Source organism: Vulpes lagopus, chromosome 9 (assembly GCF_018345385.1).
Source record: "Vulpes lagopus strain Blue_001 chromosome 9, ASM1834538v1, whole genome shotgun sequence".
Taxonomy (NCBI): domain Eukaryota; kingdom Metazoa; phylum Chordata; class Mammalia; order Carnivora; family Canidae; genus Vulpes; species Vulpes lagopus.
Genome location: NC_054832.1, coordinates 44,035,768 through 44,062,872, shown reverse-complemented (window position 1 = coordinate 44,062,872; position 27,105 = coordinate 44,035,768). Strand labels below are relative to the sequence as shown.

At 39.4% G+C, this 27,105-nt stretch overlaps 1 protein-coding gene across 1 annotated transcript in view; it reads left to right on the top strand.

The window, feature by feature from the left end:
• NECAB1 (N-terminal EF-hand calcium binding protein 1) overlaps window positions 1–27,105 on the top strand; it is a 186,962-nt gene that overhangs the window by 128,285 nt on the left and 31,572 nt on the right. The window contains exons 6-7 of the mRNA XM_041768387.1: window positions 10,745–10,881; window positions 24,238–24,359. Coding sequence (XP_041624321.1) covers window positions 10,745–10,881; window positions 24,238–24,359 — 259 coding nt within the window. The remainder of the gene's footprint in view (window positions 1–10,744; window positions 10,882–24,237; window positions 24,360–27,105) is intronic.

Here is a 27,105-nt window from a genome sequence, read left to right as displayed (position 1 = left end):
GTCGACCAGTCATTTTCTAGAACACTCAGGAGAAATATTCAGTGTGTCTCTCAGTATAACATTTCAGACTTTGGGACGCCTGCGTGGCTCAGTGGTTGAGTGTCTTGTGTTTGGCTCAGGGCATGATCCTGGGGTCCCGGGATCAAGTCCCACATCGAGCTCCCAACAGGGAGCCTGCTTCTTCCTCTGCCTATGTCTCTGCCTCTTTCTCTGTGTGTCTCATGAATAAATAAAATCTTAAAAAAAAAAAAAAGTTCCAGACTTTAAAACGTGAAAGACATAGGGACGCCTGGGTGGCTCCGTCGGTTAAGTGTCTGTGTTGGACTCAGGTCACGATCTTGGGTTACTGGGATCCAGCCCCTTTCAGGCTCTCTGCTCAGTGGGGAGTGTGCTTCTCCCTCTCCCTCTGCCCCCATCCCACCTGCAGGCATACTCTGCCTCTCAAATAAAATCCTTAAAAAAATTCTTTTAAATGTGGGACACATAAAGTATGAAGTTACAGGTACAAAGAGATTGTTTATATTTCTTGTTGTTAGTCACTCTTATATTGAAATGTATCGAAACCCCATATTCCATCGATCTCTAGGGCACATACATATTTACTTTTTCACATTTATGAAATAGGAATACATCTTGCACTTGATGGTGGATGAAATTGAATTGCAAATATTTTTTTCTTAGTGGCATACAAAATACAAAAAAAATGCATCTCATAATGGCACTGCATGTTTGATGAAATATAATATTTTAATTTTTTAAAGTCTGGCAAAAATCCTTGTGTATTTATTATTCTGAAGAAGTTATTATTCCCAGGAATATTTTTTCCTGAACAGAAAGTTACTGGAATGTTTTGGTATTCTATCCATAACTGGACCACAAAAGCAAGTTAAATCCAAAAACATGTCTGTGCTCATATGTATTAAGTCTCTACTATTTTCCATATATTATGCTGTTTGGAAATGCTCCTAAAACTTTAATACTTGATTACTCCTCTGTCATAGGGTTTGTTTGGATCAAAGACAAGGATAATATGTCTTTGAAAGTTGAAAGATCATAAATGACGTTTTGAAGATGTATTTACCTCTGCCAAATTCAGTAACTTAGACATACTAACTCAACATATTTTAAGATTGTGGTTAAAATAGAACTATCCATCTGACACATACATACACTGTTTAGGAGGAATCAGATTACAAGTGTGTGTTACCTTTGAGGTATTATGTGCTTAAAAATGATATTCAAAGAAAAGTATGTGAGCAATAAGGTAGAAAGCATCATATTTATGGGGAAGAAATTTTATTTGCAACATCAACAAACATAAATTTAGCCCAAATTATGTGTAAATATAGCTCTATGCTCGTCATGCTGAAAAATTTAACATTTGGTTCTATGTTACACTCCAGAAAAATACAGGCTAGCAGTTGAGAAGATAGTATAGGAGAGGTGATAAAAATTACTAATTTGGAAGTGTTTACAGATTTTCTTGTCCTACTGCCTGCCAAAGACTCCTGTATTTTACAGCCCTTAACTGTCTACTCCCACAATCTCTCAAAAATATGAGGATAGTGTATCCCTACCAGGCTGGCTCCTACACATATCTTAACTTTCGTAAAAATAAAATTAAAAGGAGGAGATTCATGCAAATCATATGTAGAACTTAATGATTATAGGCAAACTCTTCAAACCACCACCCAGATCAAGAAACCAAACAAACCTACCAGCTTCCCCAGCCCTTCCATGTGCCTTGATCTAATTATCTTCCCTCCTCCTGAATGTAATAACCAAATGGATTCCTCTAGTGATCATTTCCTTGCATTTTATTATGGCTTCATCACATGAATATTCATCTCTGAAAACTATAGTTTAATTGTGCCCCTTTTTATATGTGTTAACACGTCTTTTAAATTACAGGTTACCGTGCAGTCCTTTAGAGGGATGAGGTACTCATGGATTAGATTTTGCTGATTGCCTTCTCATAGTGCAGTTCCTGTTCATCTAACAGAAAAAAGTGGCTTCTGGGGATTTTAATGATAATCCAGTTTTTAGGTTTTTGTGGGTTTTTTTTTTTTACCCTGTATGTCATTTGCTCTTTAAGTCTAAGAACACAAAGAATTTTTGCTTTGTCTTTTAAAGCCCAATAATTGTACAGAAATACGTCTTGATGTTTGTTCTGATTTGATATTCTTAGGTATGTGATGTGCTTTTTTCAATCTAAAATTACCAAGAGGCAGGAATTCAGTAAAAGCATTTATTTGGGAACAAAGAATTGCCATTTGAGGTACACAGATTTGGGCAGCAATCCAAACAGTGTCTCACTAGGGAGCAAAAGTTAGGGATTTTTAAAGATAAAAAGAGAATGTCTGTGTAAGTTGTTTACCTGTACCAGCTGTTTACAAAGAATTTTGGTTGATGTTGGAGACAGAATACTAATCTTACCTAAACATAATTAGTCGCTAAGGCTATCACTAAGCAAAAGTCTCTCACTGTGGCAAGTTACAAGTGTTCTTCTTGCAGAGTCCTTGATGTGTGGTTTAGCCCAATTTAAAAGTATATGGTTCCATGTGAAGTCATGTGTAAGGCTCACCTCCTTACGACCTCCTGGCTCCATTTGAAAACACCTCAATACACATGACTACATTTTATTTCACCTTTCATGCTTTGAATATCTAATTTCAAATATTTTTTTTAAATCTTTTTATTTCAGAAAAGCATTCTTGAATAATGGATTCTAGTATTGGTACTGTTCTTTTGCTAATTTCTATACTTCTTTAAGAGCTCTATTATAAATGTGTTGGGTGTTCTTTGTTTATGTTTAATATTTGTTATGCTCTCTCCAATCTTTTTACTTTTCTCAGTTTCTTTTTAGAGTTCACAGGGCTGGGGTGCCTGGTTCATTCAGTCCATTGAGCCTCCAGCTCTTAATTTCAGCTCATCTCATGATCTTGGGGTCATGAGATCGAGCCCCACATCGGGCTTCATGCAGAGTTTGCTTGGGATTCTCTCTTTCACTCGCCCTCTGCCCCTCTCTCCTGCTGGCACTCGAAATAAATAAATAACATCTTTAAAAAAAAAAAAAAAAACAAGCTCACAGAGCCTCCACAATTCCAGCCCCAGTAGGCTTTAGTAGGATGTTTTATGTTCATCCAGTTTTGGATACAATTCCTCCTGGGTTTAGCTGCTTCTCAAGTTAGCCCATTGTGCTTTCTAGTGAATATTTGTGGGCTGTTGGAGTTCTCTCATCCTCAGGTCTGTCATTGTATCCCATGATTTTCCATTTGTTTCTTCTTAAACATCCAGTGATACCATCAGTGCAGATCTTGTGGCTGTCATTGATTTAGTTCTTACCCATTGGGATCCCTGGGTGGCGCAGCAGTTTGGCGCCTGCCTTTGGCCCAGGGTGCGATCCTGGAGACCCGGGATCGAATCCCACGTTGGGCTCCTGGTGCATGGAGCCTGCTTCTCCCTCTGCCTGTGTCTCTGCCTCTATCTCTCTGTGACTATCATAAATAAATAAAAATTAAAAAAATTTTTAGTTCTTACCCATTTGTCATAGGAGTTTCATGATAATACCTTGAAATCTAGTTTCATTGCATTTGTTGTCTATGGGGGTTTTTGTTGTTTTTATGTTTGCTCTGTCTTTATGAGAGGATTCCAGGAGTTTCAAAAGCTATACCACCAACATGGCCATATTCTCCAGATCCTGCTGTTGTTGTTTTTTTGTTGTTGTTGTTGTTGTTTCTGGTTTCTACAATTCTGTGATGCAGAATAAGGAAATTGGCCTAGATGAAGCAGAATTACAGTGGCTTGAGGAGAAGGGAAGAAATCTTAGCCAGTATACAAAGAGGAAAAGGAAGTAAAATCAGATTACAGGTTGAGAAGTAATTTTGAAAACATTCTGGAAAATGAAATGCCCTGGAAGAGGATACAGCTTGTAGGATTCAGAAGTGATAAAGAGGAATGCAGGAAGTGTTGCTTAGATAGGTATATTAGGGCCCCTGTAATATCCTGGATGAGAAACAAGAATAGAAACACTTTCTAATTACTTTCACAGTTGAACTCTGGATTTTTACCTGACCTTCTCAAAGACTTAACTCCATGGGTCACAGCTTCAATATAGTAAGAAATAGGTGTATAAAAGGTATACACTTCTGAACAAGCAGGGTAGGAGATGTGCAGTACAAAATATATAAAGGGGTGCCTGGGTGGTGCACGTGGTGCAACCAAGTGTCTGACTCTTGGTTTCGGCTTAAGTCTCATCTCAGGGTTGTGAGATCAAGCACCATATCAGGCTCTGTGCTCAATGCAGAGTCTGCATGGGTTTCTCTCTCCTTCTCCCACTGCCCCGCCCACTGTACTCTCCCTCTCAAATAAATAAATAAATCTTTTTTTGAAAAACCAAATATATATAGAAGGAACTCCTTTATAGCTTAATGTTTATGAAGTTTAATATTTGTGAAAGTTTAATATTTGTGAAGATCCTGCTATACACTGAACACTGACATAGATTCTAGCAAAATTCTGAAGTGAACTATTCTCGCAACATTCAATCTCAGGCTTGTGAATTTTCAGCCAGTTATCTGGTCATTACACTCTGTAACATTGTTCCTCCAATGGACTGATAGCAATGATGAACATTTATCAGAAACTAGAAGCTAGACACCTTACCATGTGCTTTACAGGCTATATTTCATTCAATCTTCACAAGTTTATGAGCTTGGCACTATTATCTATAGTTAGGAAAACGGGGACTGAGGTCCAGTACTTCCCCAGGCTCACACTGCTGTTGAGTGGCATAAGCACTGATAAGAACTTATGTGAAACTGTCTTCAAACCCAGATTCTTAATCACCACCCTATGTTATTAGATGTTATGAATGGGACCCAAGTCTTCATCTTTTACCTATTAACCCTTAAATTTGGGCTGACTCTGTTTATGTTTCCACATTTGAATCCAGGTATTTTTTTTTTAACCAAAATTCTACTTGTTTGAGGATTACTTCCAAGCAGAATGGGATTATTCTTTGGGAAAAGACATTTAAGGGGCCGTATGTTCTTGTTAGAGTCTCCTGGTATGAAATAGCAGTAGAAGGAGCCAGAGGAAAGAAGCCTACATGAGATCAATCTTTGGGATCCCTGGGTGGCTCAGCATTTTGGCGCCTGCCTTCGGCCCAGGGCGTGATCCTGGAGACCTGGGATCGGGTCCCGCATCAGGCTCCTTGCATGGAGCCTGCTTCTCCCTCTGCCTGTGCCTCTGCCTCTCTCTCTCTCTCTCTCTCTCTCTCTCTCTCTCTCTGTGTGTGTGTGTTTCATGAATAAATAAATAAAATCTTAAAAAAAAAAAAGAGATCAATCTTTGATAACCTCAGGATGAGCCCTCTACAATGGAGTTCGTCAATGTAAAGGTCTTTAATAATAGAACTCCTCTCTAAAATATTTTCTGATTTCGAACTACAGAATAGGTCAAAACAGGGCTTAGAAATTAGTTTATTGGTAATTTAATAACATTTTATTCCAAAACTGTAGCCTTGTTTTCTCTTTCACTAGCCTGAAAAAATTTATATTTCCTTTAATCCTTGGGGCTCGGCAGTGTGAAAAATATGTTAATCTCTTGTGCTGCTATCTAAAATTTCCAACTATCTATCTGGAGTTAACCTCAGTCTATTTTTTCAATAGTCTGAGTTTTGGATTAATGACCATTTTTTTTTCTCCTTATGATCAAGGGGTAGCACATAACAGCCAATCTTCATATTGACTCAAAAAACTAAATATTCCAAAACCGTAAACCTGCCCGCCACCCCTCTCAGTGTCCAAGCATCAGCGATTGTGTCCAGTGCTGTTGGATACCTCTTAATATTATCTGAAGAGTCACTAATGAGGTTAGCAAAGTCTAACCTCTGAATTAAGGACCAGTTTTTTTTTAAGGCTTAAAATTGATCTAGTGTTCTCCCAGTTTAAAAGAAAAGTAATTTAAAATGAAAGTCAAAAAAAATAAAATAAAATAAATAAAAATGAAAGTCTAAGAATGTTTACAAAAGTAGGATGTAGATAAAGCATGTAAGCCAGTTATTATTTTTTAAAAGCCAACAGTTTGGGGAAGAGGAGAAAGAAAGATAACCTTATGTTTGTAAAAGTGAATTTTCCCCTGGTCTCAGAGCCAGCACAGCTGTCTCCCTTGGGAACAGGGAAGGCTGCAGGGGCTTGGATCAAGCGGCTGTCAGAAGCAGTGCCCCCTGCTAAATGTGATTGAATCTGATCTCGTAAACAAGAAGGCACTGAGACTGGATGTCACAGACTTGATTAATTTTCAAGTGGGGCAAATACAAACAGGGAAGACTGATGCTATGATTTTGCTAATTAACTCCGATGATTCATAGTGGTTTAGCAGCCGGGATCTCTCCTCTTCCATTACGCGATGGGCAGGAGCTTGCTTCTTGAGAAATGATCAGACAGTGAAGATGCTCAGACAGTCCCCCAAGAAACCCCATTTTCAAGGAACTCTGCTTCTAATGCTGGGCTCTTTATTTGAATGAATCCTCACCCTGTTCCAGCTCCGCGCAAAAGAAATAGGCAGATTGAAATGGTCACACTCCGGCTTTCCAGAGACACAAGTGGAAATATTAATGCAAGTTAACAACTTGCACTTAAAGATGAATTGAACTGACAGTTATCAGTGACATGCATGAACGTTATTGGGAACTGGGGAAAGTATTATTAGGCTTCATTTGCCCATATCCATTCTAATGGACGTAAAGGACTAAACTGTTTTTGGAAAAAGTGGCAGGATCTGGATATCAGGTACCGTCTGTAGGGTTTTTGACTGCTTCACTAGACCAGCGGATGTTCTTTCCGCCAGTCTCTCAGATTCTGGATTTTGCTTACAGGAGCATATGTTTTAAGCCAACATATCAGTCTTTGGGGAGTTCAGCATGCAAAGATCCCTTTTTGTACCTGCAGAACCAACACATTTGTTGAGAATAGAAAGGGCCAGGCTCTGACATTTTCCAGCTTGTTATCTATTTAATCTTCCATCTGCTTCTTTTGCCACTGCCTTCCAAAGGAACATCTGCTGCACATCTGAGAGAAGGAAAGGAAGATTGGCATCATGCCACCTGGGTCTGCCATCCTAAACCTTGGGATTCGGATTAAGGGAAGGGAAGAAGACTAACAAATGGTCCAGAAAATGAAATGAGGACAAACAGTCTGTTAAGAACAAAGCTTTATTTCCATTTATTGCAGAGCCCACACGACCAGGCAAGCTGGACAACAGTGGCTGCCATCAAGGGCTAGAGGCAGGGGGAGGCAGCTGGCGCCTGGGGGAAGGCAGGAGCAGTTTCCAGGGCTCAGCCATGCCCTCTGGTACCCAGATCTGCAGGTAGTCTCCTGCTGCTCACATACCCTTTAAGCATTTATGGGGCTGATGCTCCATTTATGGGGCCCAGCTTTGTTCTGAGCATCCTAGAGGCAGAGACAATGATAAGATATATTTCCTACCTTTAAAGAGCTGGCCTAGGATGAGGGAGATGGGCAAGTAGATGGCAGATTACAATATGCAATAATAGATTCTACACACTGGCTAGGAGCACAGAGAAGGGAAAAGAAATGCCCTAATCTCATGAAGCAAAATGTTGGTTCAAGGAAAGGCTCTACAGAGATGGTGCTATGAACGGAGTCTGGAAGGATAAACAATAGAAAACAAGCTCTTTTTTTCTCCTTATGATCAAGGGGTAGCACATAACAGCCAATCTTCATATTGACTCAAAAAATTAAATACTCCAAAACTGTAAACCTGCCCGCCACCCCTCTCAGTGTCCAAGCATCAGCGATTGTGTCCAGTGCTGTTGGATACCTCTTAATATTATCTGAAGAGTCACTAATGAGGTTAGCAAAGTCTCATCAGAGTGGGGGAGAGAAGTCTCAGTATAAGAACCACTCCTTAATTTGCTGCTATGGAGTATCCAGTTGTCGGATTTTAACTGCCCTTAAATATTGAACTTTGGCATCACCAAAATCTTCAAATGTAAGACCATACTAGCCAGCCCAGTACATTTTCAGACTTAGGAGTTTCTCTGCAGGGATCCCTGGGTGGCGCAGCGGTTTGGCGCCTGCCTTTGGCCCAGGGCGCGATCCTGGAGACCCGGGATCGAATCCCACATCGGGCTCCCGGTGCATGGAGCCCGCTTCTCTCTCTGCCTCTCTCTCTCTCTCACTCTCTCTCTGCGACTATCATAAATAAATAAAAATTAAAAAAAAAAAGGAGTTTCTCTGCAATCAGGTATTGAGTGAGCATCTGGTGTGGGCACCATGAGGCACACAGAAATAGAAGGCATGACCTTTGAGTCTAAAAAACTAAAATCTAATTGCAAAAAGAAGCAGTTAGTTCTATAGTTCTGACATGACAAATAATTAACATTTAACTGAGAAAACAGCGAGGCCAGTGTGATAATGCACTGCTCCGTGAATGTATGCTCTCTTCGCTTTCCAAGCTGTCTACAAACAGGTATAAAATTTTATCATTTGCTTTAGTGTCCGTGTATACTGAGATGCAAATGTAATTGGCATAATCTCTGACTACACCAATCTGTTGTCTTCGCGTTTTAATAAATTTTGTTTTATTTATTTTATTTTTTCACATTTTTAAAATTTAAATCCATTTGCCAACATATACTCTAACACCCAGTGCCCGTCCCATCAAGTGCCCTCCTTACTGCCCGTCACCCAGTTACTCCATCTCCCCACTCTCCTCCCCTTCTGCAACCCTTTATTTATTTTCCAGAGTTAGGGGTCTCTCATGATTTGTCTCCCTCTAATTTTTCCCACTTAGTTCCCCTCCTTTCCCTTATAATCCCTTTTACTGAATTGCCTGGGTGGCTCAGCAGTTGAGCGTCTGTCTACCTTTGGCTTAGAGCATGATCTGGGAGTCCCATGATCAAGTCCTACATTGGGCTCCCCGCATGGAGCCTGCTTCTCCCTCTGCCTGTCTCTCTGCCTCTCTCTGTGTCTCTCATGAATAAATAAATTAAATCTTTTTTTAAAAAAATCCCTTTCACTATTCCTTATATTCCACCTATGAGTGAAACCATATGATGATCATCCTCCGTATTTATTTTATTTTTTAAATAAGTTCTATTTAAAAAATATGCTTTCACAAAATGCAAATGACTGCAGAAACATCAAGCACACCTTTTTTTAGAGCACATTTTCTTTTCAAGAGAAAACTTTTCTCAATTTAAAAACACAATTGAATAACTTTCTGAAGTTTTTATTGCTATTGACTAACAGTTTGGTTTGGTAAAATTAAATATTTGGTGTATTTGTACCTTGAATTAACTCACAGAAATCCTTAGGTTACTACAAGCATGTAATGTTTTGGTCTATGGTTAGTTTATTAGGTGGAGTTTAAAAGCACTAAAATGTTTAAGTTTTAAATCAGATCATTAGATATGAGAATTCCCTGTGTTCACCTACGAAAACGGGCTTAAAGAGAAACTGATGATTGAAACATTTTATGATTTCAAAATAGGAATGAAAGGAGGATTTCTGTGGCATTAGGTGATTGCGCCGTCAGAAGAACAACTCCAAAGTAACCTTTGCCAGGAGGCCATAATTCATTATGTCCTAATTTAGGGTGAAGAAGAGCACAGAGCATTTTTTGAGTTGGAAGGTATGCCCGAGTTATAGTCCGATTTGTAAATGAGAGAGCAGAGACCCAGAAAGATTGACTAATCATGTCTTTGTTTTTTGGGTTTACAACCATGACCTGAGACTCCCCAGCGCATCATGACTCCCAGCATTATCTTGTCACTGTTACCCCTTTCAGTTTCATATTTTCACCTCTATAAACATCACTTAGGGACAGAGCTAGATCCATCTATTTCTCAGCTGAACTTGTATTTATCCTTCCCACCTGATACTCTAAAAAATCAAGTTTAGCTGGCTGGGCTCATGACCTGAAAGAGTGGTTCTGGTCCCTGCCAACCTGATTTTTGCTTCTTTCTTGGTTCTCCTTGAGACTGTAGAAGACAAAAACAGCAGGTGGCACCATGCACAGCCCACCTGTCTCCTGAGATTAAAGTTGGTGAGTATGACTATTGTGTATGTGTTGATCTCCAGGTAGACGTTGGGCCGTTTGAAGGAATGGTGCTTTTGTGGCTGACTTGGATGCAAATGGGCCTCAGGTGGGTTCCTGAGGGAGGGACATGAGCAGATTTAGTAAACTGTTTAAACATTCCATGCCTAACTTTTCTGAATTTTGGGATAACTACACATAATATCCTTTGGCTTCAGTATAATACAGATTGGGCATAATAAATACATCAAGAGGGAACTAAGCCAATTGCTGAAACGTGACTGCATTTAGTTGACAAGAGAGAAGATACATGATGTCATGGTCATTACTGAAGCACAGAACAAACTCTGAGTTAGTCACCTTCTAACCTTTTGTTCCCCCCAAGATAATATTCTTTTCCTTCTCTATAGATGTCTGTTCCATAACTAGTGGGTTTTGTCCTAATACTGAGGCAGGTATAATGGGAGAGGAGCTAGAGATTCCCGTTATCTCTGCAGCTCTTATATTCAACTTCTGGTGAGTGGGTAGAGCTCTGCCCCAGCCTCCAAGGTCAACATGTCCTCTCTCTTCCTGATTTCTCCTCAAAGACTAATCTGAGATCGATGGGTACATGGGGAAAGCCATTCCTGAATATCTTTCCTTACCATACTTCTAATTGCCTTTGCTTTGTCATCCTTAGGACTACCAAGAGGCCTCCAATTTGGAACAATTTGTAACTCGATTTTTATTGAAGGAGACCTTGAATCAGCTGCAGTCTCTCCAGAATTCTCTGGAATGTGCCATGGAAACTACTGAGGAACAAACCCGTCAAGAACGGCAAGTTAAATATTTCCATGTGGTGGTTCTTTAGGGACTATGAAAGACCAGTTGAAGGGCATCATTCTCAAGCTAGTGAAAACTAAAAAATGGGAATTAATAAATTTAAATAGAATAGCAGGAACCCCCATTGGGTGCTCGCCTTATATTTGCCTCTAAAAGAGACTCTTCTACTTTTACTGTTCATCATTTATTCAAATTTAAATTGCTAATTTAGTAGACAAACAAGGCTTTAAAAGACACTGTGATAATGTAAAGATACATGTTACATAGTGTGACTCTTCAGGAGGCTAATGTCTATTATGTAAATAAGACATGAAGACTAAAACCATAAGGCAAGATGCAAAATGATACATATCATACAGAAGGGGAAATAGGTTGCCAGGGATTTAGGAAGAGTAAAAGATTAAATATGAATAGAGGGATGAAAGACAATTCCATGGTATTTCCTGAGGATATTTGGGCTTATTTTGCAAATAGGTAATATATGAAAGTGTAGAAGTGATAGAAAAGAGACTTAAAAGTTAAGTGAACCTGGATGTACCTAGGAACTAGGAATCGAATCAGCCTATTTATTTAAGGAAATAGAGAAAAGCGAATGATAAGAAAAGATTTCAAAATTCAAGACTGCCAATTAATATCACTGAGAAGGTAAGTAATGATACTATAATAGTTATATAAATAAAGATGCTAATGCTAAAGAGAAACCTGAATTAGAACTGTGTAAAGCAGAGTCCCAATTATTCTAACCAACAGTTGGTCCTTGAGTTTCCATTGTTTATACCTTGCAAGCTAGAGAAGGGCTTGGCAAAACTCTGGCTTATGCAACATATTTTTTGCATGTGTTACTTCAAACCTATACACATGACCATCTAACTTTTGCATTTGAAATTAGGGAGAACCACACAGTAACTTTCTTGAACAGGCTGATAATAGCCTACTCAGTAGGGCCAATTTTTCTAAACAAATTAATGGATACATAATTATTAGGACATCTCAGAGAAACAGTGGAATTTTCAACCATGTGTTTACAATGTCAAGAAGAGTGAACACTACCAAATTCTAACAAAAAAGCCTCTAATCTCAAGTGTAATGAGCTTGTGCAGCTGATGAACATGGGTCTACACTCAGCAGTTGATCTGTGCAGCATTTTTCACATTATAAACTTCTTTCCATGGCCTTGATTGATTCTCTATCAAATGGCAGATGTAACAAATAGCTTTAGAAGAGCAACAACCCAGTTCCTCAAGTTTGAGCAGAGGATAAGTATCTTGAAACACAATGAAATTGATTTCGTGTTCCAAATAGGAAAATGAGGTTGGTTTCTTTGTTTTATTTAGGTTTTCTTGATGTAAAGTGGATTTGCCCTTTTTAGAATCAATTATTTGCCACATGAGAGGAAGCCTGCAAAAAGCCTCTGCTTCCCTTCTTCAACTGCACTTTGGGTATTTTCTACAGTCCTCCCTTGCAAACTTGAGTTCTGCACGCACCACCATGTAGTGAATATACGATGAAGAGCTGTTCTTTGTTTCAGGCCACAGGCTAGCCTTGACCTCCTATGAAAGCTACCAACAGCTGCACAGCAGCTGTGTTTAATGAGAAGGAGTGTGATAATGCAGAAGTTAAGGAAAGTAGAAGACATTAGAGGACTAATGAATATTTTATTTATAGGTTTCTATCTCAAACAGAGCTTGAAGAATGAGAGCTATTATGGATCTGACATAAATTTGGATTTGACTAAGGTACCCAGGGATGCCCAAATCCCACCCCGAATCCGTGATACTCCTCCCAGGGAGGTTTTCATTAAAAAAAATAAAAGGCAAAAAAAAAAAATTAATCTCCACCCTAGGTTTGTGCCCATATATCCAACTTGAAGTCTCTGGTGACCCTGACTGAAGAGTAGAAATTAAGTTCATGCTTAAAAGTACAGTGTCTCCTCTCCCTAACTCCATTTTGCAATCAGCTGGCCGCCAGAAACCAAAGTAAAGAGAGCCCCAAGGGGGCCTTCACCAGTGGAGAAAAAAACAAGACAGAAAAGATGGCTGTCCTTTTCATGGTATTTGACAAGAGACTGGTAAATAAGCCTCAGAGGAGATAAGATTTGAATGAGATCTTTACAGTAGATTTAATGGTAGAGGATATTCTCTCTGAAGAGACGAGTCTCCTCACGCATCCCATCGTACCCATCTTCTTTCTTCTAGCTGGCTCTTCTCATTTGTTTGGTCACTGCTTCGACAGCACTTGCTCTGGGAAAAGTTCCTTGCCCTCAAAGTAGAACTTTATACCTCCTACTCCACCCCTGTGTACTTGCTCGGTACCCTCTACTTAGACATACCTACAAACTCAGTCCTTTATTTCTCTCTCCCACTAGACTTTGAGTTTCTAAATGACGGGGACTTTGCCTTATTTCCCTGTACCTGGCACAACTACATGTTAAATACATGAAACCAAATGAAAGAGAATCCCAGGTAAAGGGAACTATATAGAACAGCAGTGAATGAGGACCTGGGACAGTGAGAACAACCTGGACTCCTACCTGGAGTCTAAGGTTAGGAAAGGTCTTAAAAGCTAGACAGGTGCATTTAGATTTCATATGATCAGAGATTATCCTGATGGTTGTGAATAAAGAAGTATAATGAAAACAAGTTTTAAGGAAAATTAGTGTCATAACAGTATATAGTAGAGATTTGGAAAGACTTAGAACTAGATCAAAGAGGAGAGGTCAAATCAATGTATCCAAAAACTTATCCTTTTTTAATATATATAACATAAAGGAAGATTCCATGATGCCCTGCATAGTCAACAGTTGCAACCTGCAGATAGCATTAAAAATCCCAGCGCTATAATAATTTGTTTCCCCTTCAGCATCAGCATTACCTTGGGGCTTAATATTTGTGAGACCTAGGGATACAGAACTTCATTGGAATGGAGCAAATTTTGAGAAGTCATCTATTCTAGCTCTCAACCCCAGGGAGGGATCACACAGTATCACTCATCCTGCAGTAATGAGTTAGACATGCAATGTTGGGCAGAATGTCTGTGTCTATTCATGTGAAAATGGCAATTTCAGAGAGAAGGGATGCATACAGCTGGAATGCCACAGAGGTGAGATTTTCAGATGTCGTTCTACAACGCTCTTTGTATCTGTCCTGGCATACTGGCTAAATGGAAGCCACTTTAATTCCATGTCTTTTGAGAGTACCTAATAGCCAATGACAAGAATAATCATTACGTTACACTGAAGTTTCCCTCTAGAGACCCCTGTCCTCTTACATAAGCCTCTCTTCCTCACAAACCAGATTTCTGGGAGCACAGTTTAATTATATGTGAATTTCTTTTTATAATAGAATCTGAATATTTATTCTATTTTCTGAATTTCTTCTTTATCCAGAGAAATGACTGATTCCTTCTAGGCTTGGAAATTATTTTTCTCCTTTTGATGGTTGTCTATTGTAGAACTAAGGGAAGGCTTTAGTTGTGCTTACAGGTGATTATAAAACTTCAGACAGTTTACATTCCCTTAGCTTCAACATAGAGAAGAGCTGCTATAGTCACCTATTCTTATGACCCCTGAAGCTGCTAGAAACTTGATCTTTTTTAATGCCATAGGGAAATCCATAGGGTAGTCTAGTTAAAGATTGGAGGGTAAACATATGATTTGTTTCCCTTCCTCCCTAAACCTTTCGAAAAAAGGCATTAACAGAGCCTGGACATTAACAGAGCAAGGAGTTATAAAGGTGCAAAAATAAGGATAGAAGAACCAAAGGGGTAGAAACTTGGAGTATGGAAATAAAATTAATCTAGTGGTGACTGATGTTGAAGCCCTGAGAAAAACAAAACATAGACAATGTATGAAGCCAAGATGTAATGTAATTGGTATCAAGAAACCTCAGAGAGGCTCAAGAACTGGCTTTACCATGTGCAGCTGATAGTGGTGGTGAGGTGGTGAAGGTTAGGCTAACATATTGCTGAAAGCTCCATCTAGTGCTATATAAGTGCCCCTCCCCTTGAGGGGAGGAAGCCTAGCGATGTGCTTTCTGGAGAAGGTGAATAGATATACAGCTAGCACAGCAGTGGTCATGACATGATACTAAAAACAGAGGCATTAAGTGAAAGTCTCCATGCTGAACAGTGAGATTTGAAAGCCACTCAGCATGCTGTGCTCCCAAAGCACTGACAGCTGGGCTTATACACAATAGTTTTGGGATGCTTCTCTGGCATTTCTGTGGAATCTCATCAGTCCAAGAGAAAAACTTAAAAGTACCAAAGATGGTGTCCCCTAATGAATAGGCCCAGTCAGGCCACCTGACAGGGGAGGGTACAAGTTGGCAATCCCCACTCCCCTCCCCACCCCCAGTCATCCCTGTTTCCTTCCTCTGAAATAGGCAGGGACAACCAAGAGAATAAATCAAACACAAGAAAAGAAACTTAGAAGAAACAGATATAATCCAGAGAGCAGAAGAAAGCTTCCAAAAATACCCCATGCCCTCAGAAAAGCAGAGAAAAATATTGCATTTATGAATTAAGGACAGGATGCTATTTAAAAAAATAATATTCAAAGCACACAAAGACCTCTTGGAAATTATGATTGCAGAAATAACCTGTGAGCAAGATTTGTAGATAAAAGTGTGATGGCATTTCCACAAAGAGGTGAAAAATAGGAAAAGAAAAAAATAAAATTATAGAGTAGTCCAAAAGGCCCAATATTTGAAAAGTAGTAATTTCAAAAAGAGAAAGAGAAAAGAGAGAGATTGTCTAAGAAATAATTCTCAGAATAAGGACATGAGTTTCCAGGTTGATAGAACAAACCAAGAGCCCATTAAAATGAATCCTAAAATCTGGCTTCAAGGCATGCCATTATGGGATTTCAGAATATGAGAGACAAAGAGAGGTGTCTAAAATCTTCCAGACAGAAAAACCAGGTCAAATACAAAGGATGAAGAAAACATTAGATTTTTTTCAATAATGACACTGGAAGCTAGAATGCAATCAAGAAGCTTTTTTCAAAATTTGAAGAGAAAATGATTTGCAACCTAAATTTCTCTACTCTGACTTCTGGGGAAGATGGCAGAGTAGAAGGATCCTAGACTCACATTGTCCTATGGAAATACCTAAATACACCCACATCATTGTAAATAATACAGAAAATGACCAGAAGGCTAGCAAAACAAACTCTCCATAGCTAAGTGAAGAGAAGAGGCCACATTGAAAATGGTAGGAAGGGTGGAGGTTCAGTCAGAAGCCAAATAGACCCCAAATAGTCTCTGGGAGGGAGGGAGGGGCACTGCAAACATGGAGAAGAGAAAAGAGCAGACCCCACATCAGGCACCCCAGATAGAAGGGACCGACATATGGAAGATGAAGTCCTATAATTTGGATTTGAAAACAAGAGGGGCTTAACTTTGTGAGTTCTCAAAGTCAGTGGGGCTTAAGACCGAGAACTTTAAAGAGAGCTAGAGGGTGATAGGAAACTGAGTCCTTGTCCTTAAAGAAACAGCACAACCGACATCCCTGCTGAGATACAGCATAGAAGCAGCAGTTTGAAAAATGCAAGGACTGTGCAGAAAGGAGACTTATTTATTAATCTCAGAACATGTGCTGGAGGATCAGAGATCTTTGGGAGACTTCTCCAAGAACAAAGGAGCTAGCAGGCATAATTTCCCTCCCATGCACCTCAGTGTAGACACATGAGCACCTTCATGAACAGCACAAACACCCTTCATCTAGTTTGCTAAGACCATGCCCTGCACCCATGTTCTTCTGCATACCTGACCCCTCCCACCTAGCTTGGCAGGAGCCCAAAGCAGCACAACAAATGTGCCATTGGGTAAATAGCCACTACAGTGTCCAGTATGAATCCAAAGAGATTCCTGCCCTAGGGAGGGGGGAAGGTAACCACAAATATCAGCTCTACTGTGGTTCTAGCAGTGGGCTGGAGGAAGACATTTAGTCTGACTGCAGGCCCTGCCCACCAATGAAAGCCACTCAGTGGACAACACAGGGAAAGCGCCCCGTAGATCACTGTGACCACAGTTCAGGCAAATGTCTGCTGTGACCAAACTCAACCCCAAAGCAGCACCAGACTGTCCCACTAATAAAATAAGGACCAAACCCTACTGCAACAAAGAGAGAAACTGCAGATGACAGGACTGAAGGCAAAGATGCTCAGCCAAAACATTAGGGTGCACACAACACACATAGGAGACACCCTTTGAAGGGCCAAGTTCTGGTAAACTGGGGACATTGCACTACAGTGCATTACAGGACCTCTTCTTCATAAAGCCACTACTTTCAAGAGCAGGCGACCTAGCTGACTTTCCTAACATAGAAACAGACACAGAGTTACACAAAATGAAGAGACAGAGGAATATGTTCCACATGAAAGAACAGGGCAAAAATCACAGCAAGAGAGCTAAGTGAAATGGAAATAAGTAATATGCCAGATAGAGAATTTAAAATAATGATCATAAATTACTTACTTGTGAAAAGACCAGGACCTTCATCTCAGTGAGACTCCCAACAAAGACATAGAAAATATAAAAAAGAACCAGTCATAGGGTGCCTGGGTGGCTCATTCAGATGAATGCCTGACTTGATTTCAGCTCAGGTCATGGGATCAAGCTCTGCATTGGGCTCCTTGCTCAGTGGGGAGTCTGTTGGAGATTCTCTCTTTCCCTCTGCCCCTCATCCCCTCAAATCTTAAAAAGAAAAGGAACCAATCAGAAATGAAGAACTCAATAACAGAAATTAAAAATACATTAGAGGCGGAGTACCTGGGTGGCACAATCAATTCAATGCATGACTCTTGGTTTCAGCTTAGGTCGTGATCTCAGAGTGCTGAGATGGGCCCCATGTTGGGTTCTACAGTCAGCATGGAGTCTACTTGAGCTTTTGTCTGTCTCTCCCTTTGCCCCTCCTTTGCCACCTGTGCTTGCTTATGCTCTCTCTCTCAAATAAATTTATAAATCTTTAAAAATACAGTAGGAGGAATAAACAGTAGACTAGAGGAAGTAGAAGAATGGCTCAGTTACCTGGAAAACACAATAATGGAAAGCGCTCAAGCTCAAGAAAGAAAAAAATAATAATAATAAAGTAAGACTAGATTAAGGGAATCCAGTGACATTATCTAGTGTAATAACATTCACATAATAGGGATCCCAGAAGAAAAAGAAGAGAGAAAAGGAGGCAGAAAGTTTATTTGAAGAAATAATAGCTGAAAACTTCCTGAATCTGGGAAGGGAAACACGTCCAGATCCAGGAGGCAGAGAGAGCTCCCAACAAAATCAACCCAAGCAGATGCTCATTAAGACACATAATAATTAAAATGGCAAAAGTAGTGATAAAATTTTAAAAGCAGCAAGATAAAAGAAAACCATTACACACAAGAGAAACACTGTAAGGCTTTGAGCTGATTTTTCAGCAGACAACGTTGCAGGCCAGAAGAAAGTGGCATGATATATTTAAGGTGCTGAAATGAAACAAAAAACCCACAACCAAGAATACTCTATCCAGCAAGGGTAGAATAAAAGAGGAGATATTCGGAATAGAAGACGATATAGTTTCCCAGACAAACAAAAGTTTAAAAATTTCATTATCACTAAAGCAGCCATATAAGAAATGTTAAAAGAGGCTTTCTGAGTGGAACAGAAAAACCGTAAGAATTAGTAAGAGAAGTAGGAAGCACAAAAGCATTAAAGTGTATCTATAAAAATCAGTCAAAGAACTCACAAAATCAAAGGATGTAAAGTATGGCACCATATACCTAGAACATGGGGCATGGCGGAGTAAAAATTTAGGGCTTTTAGAATGGTTTCAAACTTAAGCAACCATCAACTTAATACACATTGTTTTGTACATAAGATGTTATTAGACATCTTATGACATTAGGTTGTTAGACAAACCTAATGGTAACTACAAATCAAAAACCAATAACAGAAATGCAAAAAATAGGGGCACCTGGGTGGCTCAGTTGGTTCTGACTCTTGGTCTCTGCTCAGGTCATAATCTCTGAGTTGTGAGTTCAAGCCCTGCATTGAGTTCCTCACTCAGCGGGGAGTCTGCTTGAGAGTCTCTTCTCCTCCCTCTGCCACTCCCTGACCCTTCATCCCACTCACTTGCTCCCTCTCTGCAATAAATAAATCTTTAAAAAAAAAAAAAAGAAATGCAAAAACTAAAAAAAAGAAAAAGGTGTCCAAGTATATCATGAAAGAAAGCCATCAAACGATGAGAGAAGAGAGCAAGAGAAGAAAGGAACACAGAAATAAAAAACAACTATGAAGCAAATAAAATGGCAGTAAGTACAAAACTATTAATAATTACTTGAATATAAATGGATGAAATGCTCCAAGCACCACATAGGGTGGTGGAATGGATTTAAAAAACAAACAAACAAACAAAAAAAAACATGCTGCCTATAAGAGACTCATTTCAGACCTAAAGACATGTGGAGATTGAAAGTAAAAAAATGGAAAAACAGTTATCATGCAAATGTAAGGGGAAAAAGCCAGAGTAGCAATACTTATATCAGACAAAGTAAAATTAAAAACAAAGATGATAACAAGAAACAGAGAAGGACAACATAAGCATAATAGGAATAATCCAACAAGAAGGTAAATATTGTAAATATTTATGCACCCAACATGGGAACACCCAAATACATGAAGTAATCAGTAGTAAAGCAATAATAGTAGAGCACTTTAACATGCTTCTTACATGGATAGACTATCAAACAAAAAATCAAAAAGGAAACAGTGCCTTTGTATGACACACTGGACCAGATTGATCTAACAGATATGTTTAGAACATTTTATCCTAAAGCAGCAGAATACATATTTTCAAGTACATATGGAACATTCTCCAGAATGGGTCACAGGTTAGGCCAGAAAGCATGTCTCAACAAAATCAAAAAGATTGAAGTCTTATCATATATCTTTTCTGACTATAAGACAAACTAGAAATCAACCACAAGAAAAATCTAGAAGGAGCACAAATACATGAAGGCTAAATAACATGCCACTAACCAATGAATGGGTCACCCATGAAATCAAAGAGGAATTTTAAAAAAACATAAGGACAAATGAAAATGAAAATACAATGGTCCCACGTCTTTTGGATACAGCAAAAGCTATTCTGAGAGAGAAGTTTATAGCAATACAGGTCTACGTCAAGAAGCTAGAAAAATCTCAAATGAACTAAATTTATACCTAAAGGAGCTAGAAAAAGAAGAATAAAGATGCATTATTATTATTACCTATTCTCAAACTATTCCAAAAAATAGAAGAGAAAGGAAAACTTCCAAATTCATTCCAAATTCATTCTGTGATACCAGCATTATCCTGATACCAAAACCAGATAAAAACAATGCAATAAAAGAGAACTACAGGCCAATATCTCTGAAGAACATAGATGTAGAATTGCTCAACAAAATATTAACAAACTGAATCCAACAGTATATTTTTAAAAAAGATCATTCAACACAACCAAGTGGGATTTATTCCTGGGTTGCCAGGGTGGTTTGCAAATCAGTCCACATGATACATCACATCAGTTAAGAGAAAGGCTGAAAATGATATGAACATTTCAATAGATGTAGAAAAACCTTTTGACAAATATATCCATTCATGATAAGAACCCTCAACAAAGTAGGTGCAGAGGGAACATACCTCAACATAATAAAGGCCGTATATAAAACCCCACAGCTAACATCATACTTAATGGTGAAAAACTGGGAGCTTTTCTCATAAGGTCAGGAGCAAGACAAGGATGTCCACTTTCATCACTTCTATTCAACATAGTACTGGAAGTCCTAGCCATAGCAGTCAGACAACAAAAAGAAATAAAGGTATCCAAATTGGTAAGGAAGAAGTGAAACTTAACACTATTTGCAGATGACATGATGCTCTATATAGAAAACCCTAAAGACTCCACCAAAAAATCTACTAGAACTGATAAATGAATTCAATAAAGTTATAGGATACAAAGTTGGTATAAAGGAATCTGTAAATTCTTCTTTTTTTAAGATTTTATTTATTTATTCATGAGAGACAGAGAGAGAGAGAGAGAGAGGCAGAGACATAGGCAGAGGGAGAAGCAGGCTCCATGCAGGAAGCCCGACGTGGGACTCGATCCCAGGTCCCCAGGATCAGGCCCTGGGCTGAAGGCGGCACTGCACCACTGAGCTACCCGGGCTTCCCGGAATCTGTCAAATTCTTATACACTAATAATGAAATAACAGAGAAATTAAGAAAACAGCCCCATTTACAGTTGCACCCAAAATGATAAGATACCCAGGAATAAACTTAACCGAGGAAGTCAAAGACCTGTACTCTAAAAACATTGATGAAAGAAGTTGAAGATGACACAAAGAAATGGAAAGGCATTCCATACTCCTGGATTGAGAGAACAAATATTTTTTAAATGGCCACACAACCCAAAGCGATCTACAGATTTAATGCAATACTTAGCAAAGTACCAACAGAATTTTTTCACAGAACTACTACAAACAGTCCTAAAATTTGTATGGGACCAGAAAAGACCTTGAATAGCCAAAAACGATCTTGAAGAACAGCAAAACAGAGGAGGTACCACAGTCCAGATTTCAAGATCTACTCCAAAGCTGCTAGTAATGATACAGGCAGAAAAACAGTCCCATGTATCAGTGGAACAGAATAGAAAGCCCAGAAATATTTCATCATTATATGGTCAATCTATGACAGGAAAGAATACTCATTGGGACAAAGACTATCTCTTCAATAAATGGTGTTGGGAAAACTGGAGCATTTTCTTACACCATACACAAATATAAGCTGAAAATGGATTAAAGACCTAAATGTGTGGCCTGTAAAAATCCTAGAAGGGAGCACAGGCAGTAATTTCTCATTGGCTATAGCAGTATTTTTCTAGACATATCTTCTAAGGCAATGAAAACAAAAGCAAAAATAAACTATTGTGGACTACATCAAAATGAAAAGCTTCTGCATAGCAAAGGGAATAACCAATGAGACAAAATGACAACCTATGAATGGGAGGAGATATTGGCAACTGATATATTCAATAAAAAGGGCTAAGATCCAAAATATATAAAGAATATAAAGATCATATACAACAACATTAAAAGAATAATCCAATTGAAAATGTGCAGAAGATAACAAATACTCCTCCAAAGAAGGCATATAGGTTTCCAACAGACATGTGAAAAAATGCTGAACCTCACTATCAGAGAAATGCAACTCAAAACTATAGTGAGTTACCACCTCACTCCTGGTATAATAGCCAAAATCAAAAACACGGGAAACAAGTGTTGGTGAGGATGTGGAGAAAAAGGAACCCTCATGCACTGTGGGTGGAAATGCAAACTGGTAGAGTCATTGTGGAAAACAGTATGGAAGTTCCTCAAAAAATTAAAAATAGAATTACCATATGATACAGCAATTCCGCTCCTGGGTATTTCCCCAAGGAATATGAAAACACTAATTTGAGAAGATATATGTGCCCATGTGATTTTTTGCAGTGTTACTTAAAATAGCCCAAATATGGAAGAAACCCAAGTGTCCATTGATAGATGAGTAGATAAAGAAAGTGTGGTATGTGTATGTGTATATACATATTTAGGTATGTGGGATATTACTCGGCCATAAAGAAGAGTGAAATCTTGCCATTTGCAGCAACAAGGATGGATCTGGAGGGTATTGTGCTAAGTAAAGTCAGTCAGAGGAAGACAAGCACCATATGATTTTAGTCCTGTGGAATTTAAGAAATAAAACAACAGGATCCCTGGGTGGCTCAGTGGTTTGGTGCCTGCCTTCAGCCCTGAGCATGATCCCAGGGTCAAATCCCACATCGGGCTCCCTGCCTGGAGCCTGCTTCTCCCTCTGCCTGTGTCTCTGCCTCTCTCTACGTCTCTCATGAATAAATAAATAAATAAAATATTAAAAAAATAAAACAACAAAAAAGAAACAAACCAATTACAGACTCTTAACTCTAGAGAACAAAAGGGATGGTTGCCATAGGGGAAGTGAGTCGTGGGATGGATGAAAGAGACTAAGAGCACGCTTAATGATGATGAGCACTGAGTACTGTATAGACTTGTTGATCACTATATTGTACACCTGAAACTAATACAGCACTGTGCATTGATTAAACTAGAGTTTAAAAAAAATTTTTTTAAGTTGTTTACCTCATACAACTGCCAATAAAGTAGAATAAAAGTATCTTTTTAATATGCAGTATCTCAATAATTTTGCCTCTCATTGCACCCTTTCCTGTGAAGCAATTAGAGGTCCTTTTCGACCAAAATGAAGAGAAAATGGAAGTTCAAATTTAAAGGGGAGTGTTGAGGGATCAGCATTAGAGAGAGGCTAAAGAAAATTTTCCTTGCTGTTAATATGTTTGGGGAGTAAATTAGCATTCGATTTGCCTGTATGTAACAGGAAAAAAAAAGTGGCTTAAACACACATAAGGACTTATTATGTCTTAACAAGGAGCTTGATGGTGGCAGCCTAAGATATGACAGCTCTCAGGTTTATCGTAGACCTCCTGTAGTTTTCACTTACTAAATATGTCCTCAAGTTTGCCTCATGGTCCAAGATGGTTGCTGGAATTCCAGCTATCAGGTGTGTATTCCAACCAGGAGAGGAGTAGAGGCTTGTTTCCAAAGGCTTGTTTCCCAGGTTGAACCCATCCTTTCAAACACTCTTCCTGTAAGTTCCTTATATATGTCATTGACCTGAGCTTTTCATACTGGGAAGTTAATAGGTACATCCTAAAACTGAAGAGTAAAGGGACAGCAATTTAAGCATATTATATACAGATAGGGGGATGACAGATTAACACTTGCTGGAAACGTTCCCTCCGAGAAAGGGGCAGGATGTGGAGATGGGTGAGTAGGAGCTCCTGTGTGTTGCAATAAGCTTCATAGAATTATCTGTCTTTTATTTATTTATTTATTTTTTAATTATCTGACTTTTAAAATCATATGGATACCTGGCCTCGATTTAAAGAGCCTTGATTTAAAGAATTTCAGACTGACCGAGCCCCATAGGTGTTCTCACACTAAATCCATCAGCCCCCACTGATGAATTTTTTTCCATTGATGATTTGGTCAAGAAGAGAAAGATGCTTTTCCTAAGTCGCACATACAGTTTTTACTGAGACTCGCAAAGAGTAAAGGCAGCTCCTAGTTTCTCCTTTCAGGTTCACGTTTATCAGACCGCCCCGTCTGGGTCTTTAGAGCGAGCAGCCAAGCAGTAACTTGGCTTTTCAGTTCACTGCACCGGCAGAGCTTTGGGACTGATGGTTGAAGGGCTGTGTCTGTAGGCCAGGAGTGCGGGCCCTGAAATGCTGTGTCTGTCGTTCAAGGCAAGGGCCCACCAAGCCCGAAGTCCTGCTGATCCAGTGGCCTGGAAAGCGATCAAATCGCCGCGTCCAGAGACACAACAGCTTCTCCCCCAAGAGCCCTCAGTTCAGTGCCTGCGCTCCAGGTAAGGAAGCTCTGTCGTTTCTCTGCCTCCAGACTGATCCATTTGGGTTTGCAAGGTGCCTTATTGTTTTTCTTGGGCAAGTAAGGCAGCAGTAGTGATGGAATGCTCTTCTTATACCTGGTAAGTTTGTCTGAAGCCACAGGGGCCGAGAGCCTCCGGTAGTCAGCATGGGGTGGTGGTCACCCCGGCCCCACAGTTTCCATCAGAATCCCACAGCTGCACCCAGTCCTGCTCGGCAGGATGAGGGGTCACCTAATACACGAGGGACCGAGACCCGTAGAACTCATCTGTCTCAAGAAAGGAGCCCGTTAGTTCATACCCTCATTTGCTCCAGGGCCCCTAAAGTGGCCTAAACATATGAGATCCTCATTTCCTCCCATGATAGGATTAAAAGCTGCTGTCAGTTTCAAAGCATATAATATAACATTTCTTGGACTAACACCTTCATAATATTTTAGGTTATTATATTTTAATGACATCATTTCTAATAATTACAATCCATTGGAAATGTAGAAATTCATGTGGCAAAACATCGCAGTAATTTCTATAAAGCATGAGTCTGCACATATGCACATGATGCCTCTGTACATGTACAGGCGTGTATCTGCACACATCATGACATATCATTTTAAAACAAATCAACCTTTAAATATCTAATGTTCCGGAAAAGCAAAGTATTAAATATAGCCTATATTTACACAGATTGTGCTTGACAGGTTTCAAAGTGCTTTCTTGAACACTGTCTATCTTATCCTGATCCTTATAAGATAGAGGTTAGTATCTTTTTTACGCCAGAAGTGAAGCAGTTTGTCCCAAGGTCATATGGTTTGTTAGTCCATTTTTACTGCAAAACAACCTCAGAAGCTCAGCAATTACAGTTGCAAAGATTTGTCTTTTTTGCTCACGGGTCTGTGGTTGACGGTGACCCGGGTGATCTCAGCTGGGTGGGCCCTTTCCAGCCTGTAGCATGGGTTCGGCCCTGCTTTGCACGTAGCCTCCTGGGATCGGCGACTCCTTGGAGCAATTTCTTCTCTTGGCGGGTGTCAAAAGCACAAACAGGCCAGATCACACAACTCACTTAAAACCACCGGGTGCATCTTAGCTGCTGACTCTTCGTTGGCCAAATGAGTCACATGCCAAACCCAGTAACAGTGGGAAGGGAAATGGACTCGGCCCATTGTGGTAGGGGTACTGCAAAGTTGAGGGGCAACAGCTGTACACATACAGTTCTATAACAGGAAGAAAGTGAAAAATTGGGAGCAGTAACACAGTCCACCGTGTGTTGATTAAATGACAATACCAGGCTCCTGCGTCAAAATATAGATTTTTCTTTTACACTTTAACCATTTAGAAAACAGAGTGAAACCCAAAATATCCTTCTAAGGAATTTTGAAGTGACAGTCAACTTAAGTCCTTTTGAGAACAACGCAGAATGGAAATGTGTTAACTAATTTGTAAATTAAAAAACAGATATAAATTGTGTTTATACAGTGACAATGATTTCTATTATAAAGCACCCTTATTCTGATTTTTTTTGGGGGGATAGCTACTTCTGTGTGCTCCTGCTTATTTTTGCATCATAATTTATGTGATGGGCTTTGAGAGGAGTTTTTACCCAAGAATGCAGAGAGAGAAGTGAATTCTAATGTAAAGGGCTACTGCTTTATAATTTGGTCTTAACTTCTTACCATTCAAAGCTAAAACAAGGCTTTTTAGTTTGAATTCGATCACATCCTCCCATCCAGAAATAATCAATAATATTGTTTCAGCAAATACCTATGAAATCATTTTGAGTGAGCTGCCATAAGGAGGATACACAAAGATGCCAGGATGTTTGTGCAGGGGCTCAGACCACAGATATTCCCTTTGCACCTTTTTTGAAAAGATTTTATCTATCTATCTATCTATCTATCTATCTATCTATCTATCTATCTATCTATCTATCTAATCTATCTCAGAGCCAGAGAGCCAGAGAGCACAATCAGGGAACAGCAGAGGGAAAGGAGAAGCAGACTCCCCACTGAGCAGGGAGCCCGACATGGGGATCGACCCCAGAACCCTGGGATCATGACCTGAGCTAAAGACAGATGCCTAACTGACTGAGCCACCCAGTCACCCCACTGAGCCACCCAGGCACTCCCCTCTTGCACCTTTGAATAATCTCCAGGTCATGAGTTCTAGCCCCATGTTGGGTGTAGAGCTTACTGGAAAATCAGTAATAAAATAAAAGGTACTTAAACATTTTTTAAACTAAAAAATAATTATAGCAGCAATAATAGGAGCAGGATTTACATAATGCTGGATCTGGTGCTGGATATAGGTATGTGCTTATGTTCACACAGACAGACGTAGACCTCATATGTATGCACGTATATATGTGTGTGTATTTATATATGTTGTAATTTAATCCTCACAGTGACCATTAATCTGTTGTAATTTAATCTTCACAATGACCATGTGGCCAGTGATGATATTATTGCCATTTTAAAAATAAGAAAGCCGAGGCCAGAGGAGTCAAGTAATCTGACCACAATCAGCAGGTTTAAGATTCTGCACTCTTCCCTGTGGTGCCATGGCCATAGTGTCCATGCTTATTCAGCTTGGTCCCTAGGAAAGGAGCCCCCAGCTTCCTTACTGTGGTTGGGCCTGTTACTTTCCTGGCTCCTGCCACTGTCCCAGAAGCAGATTTAGAATTTCTGATTGATGCTTTCCTTTTTTCAAAAGAAAAATCAGCCATCTCATGAGG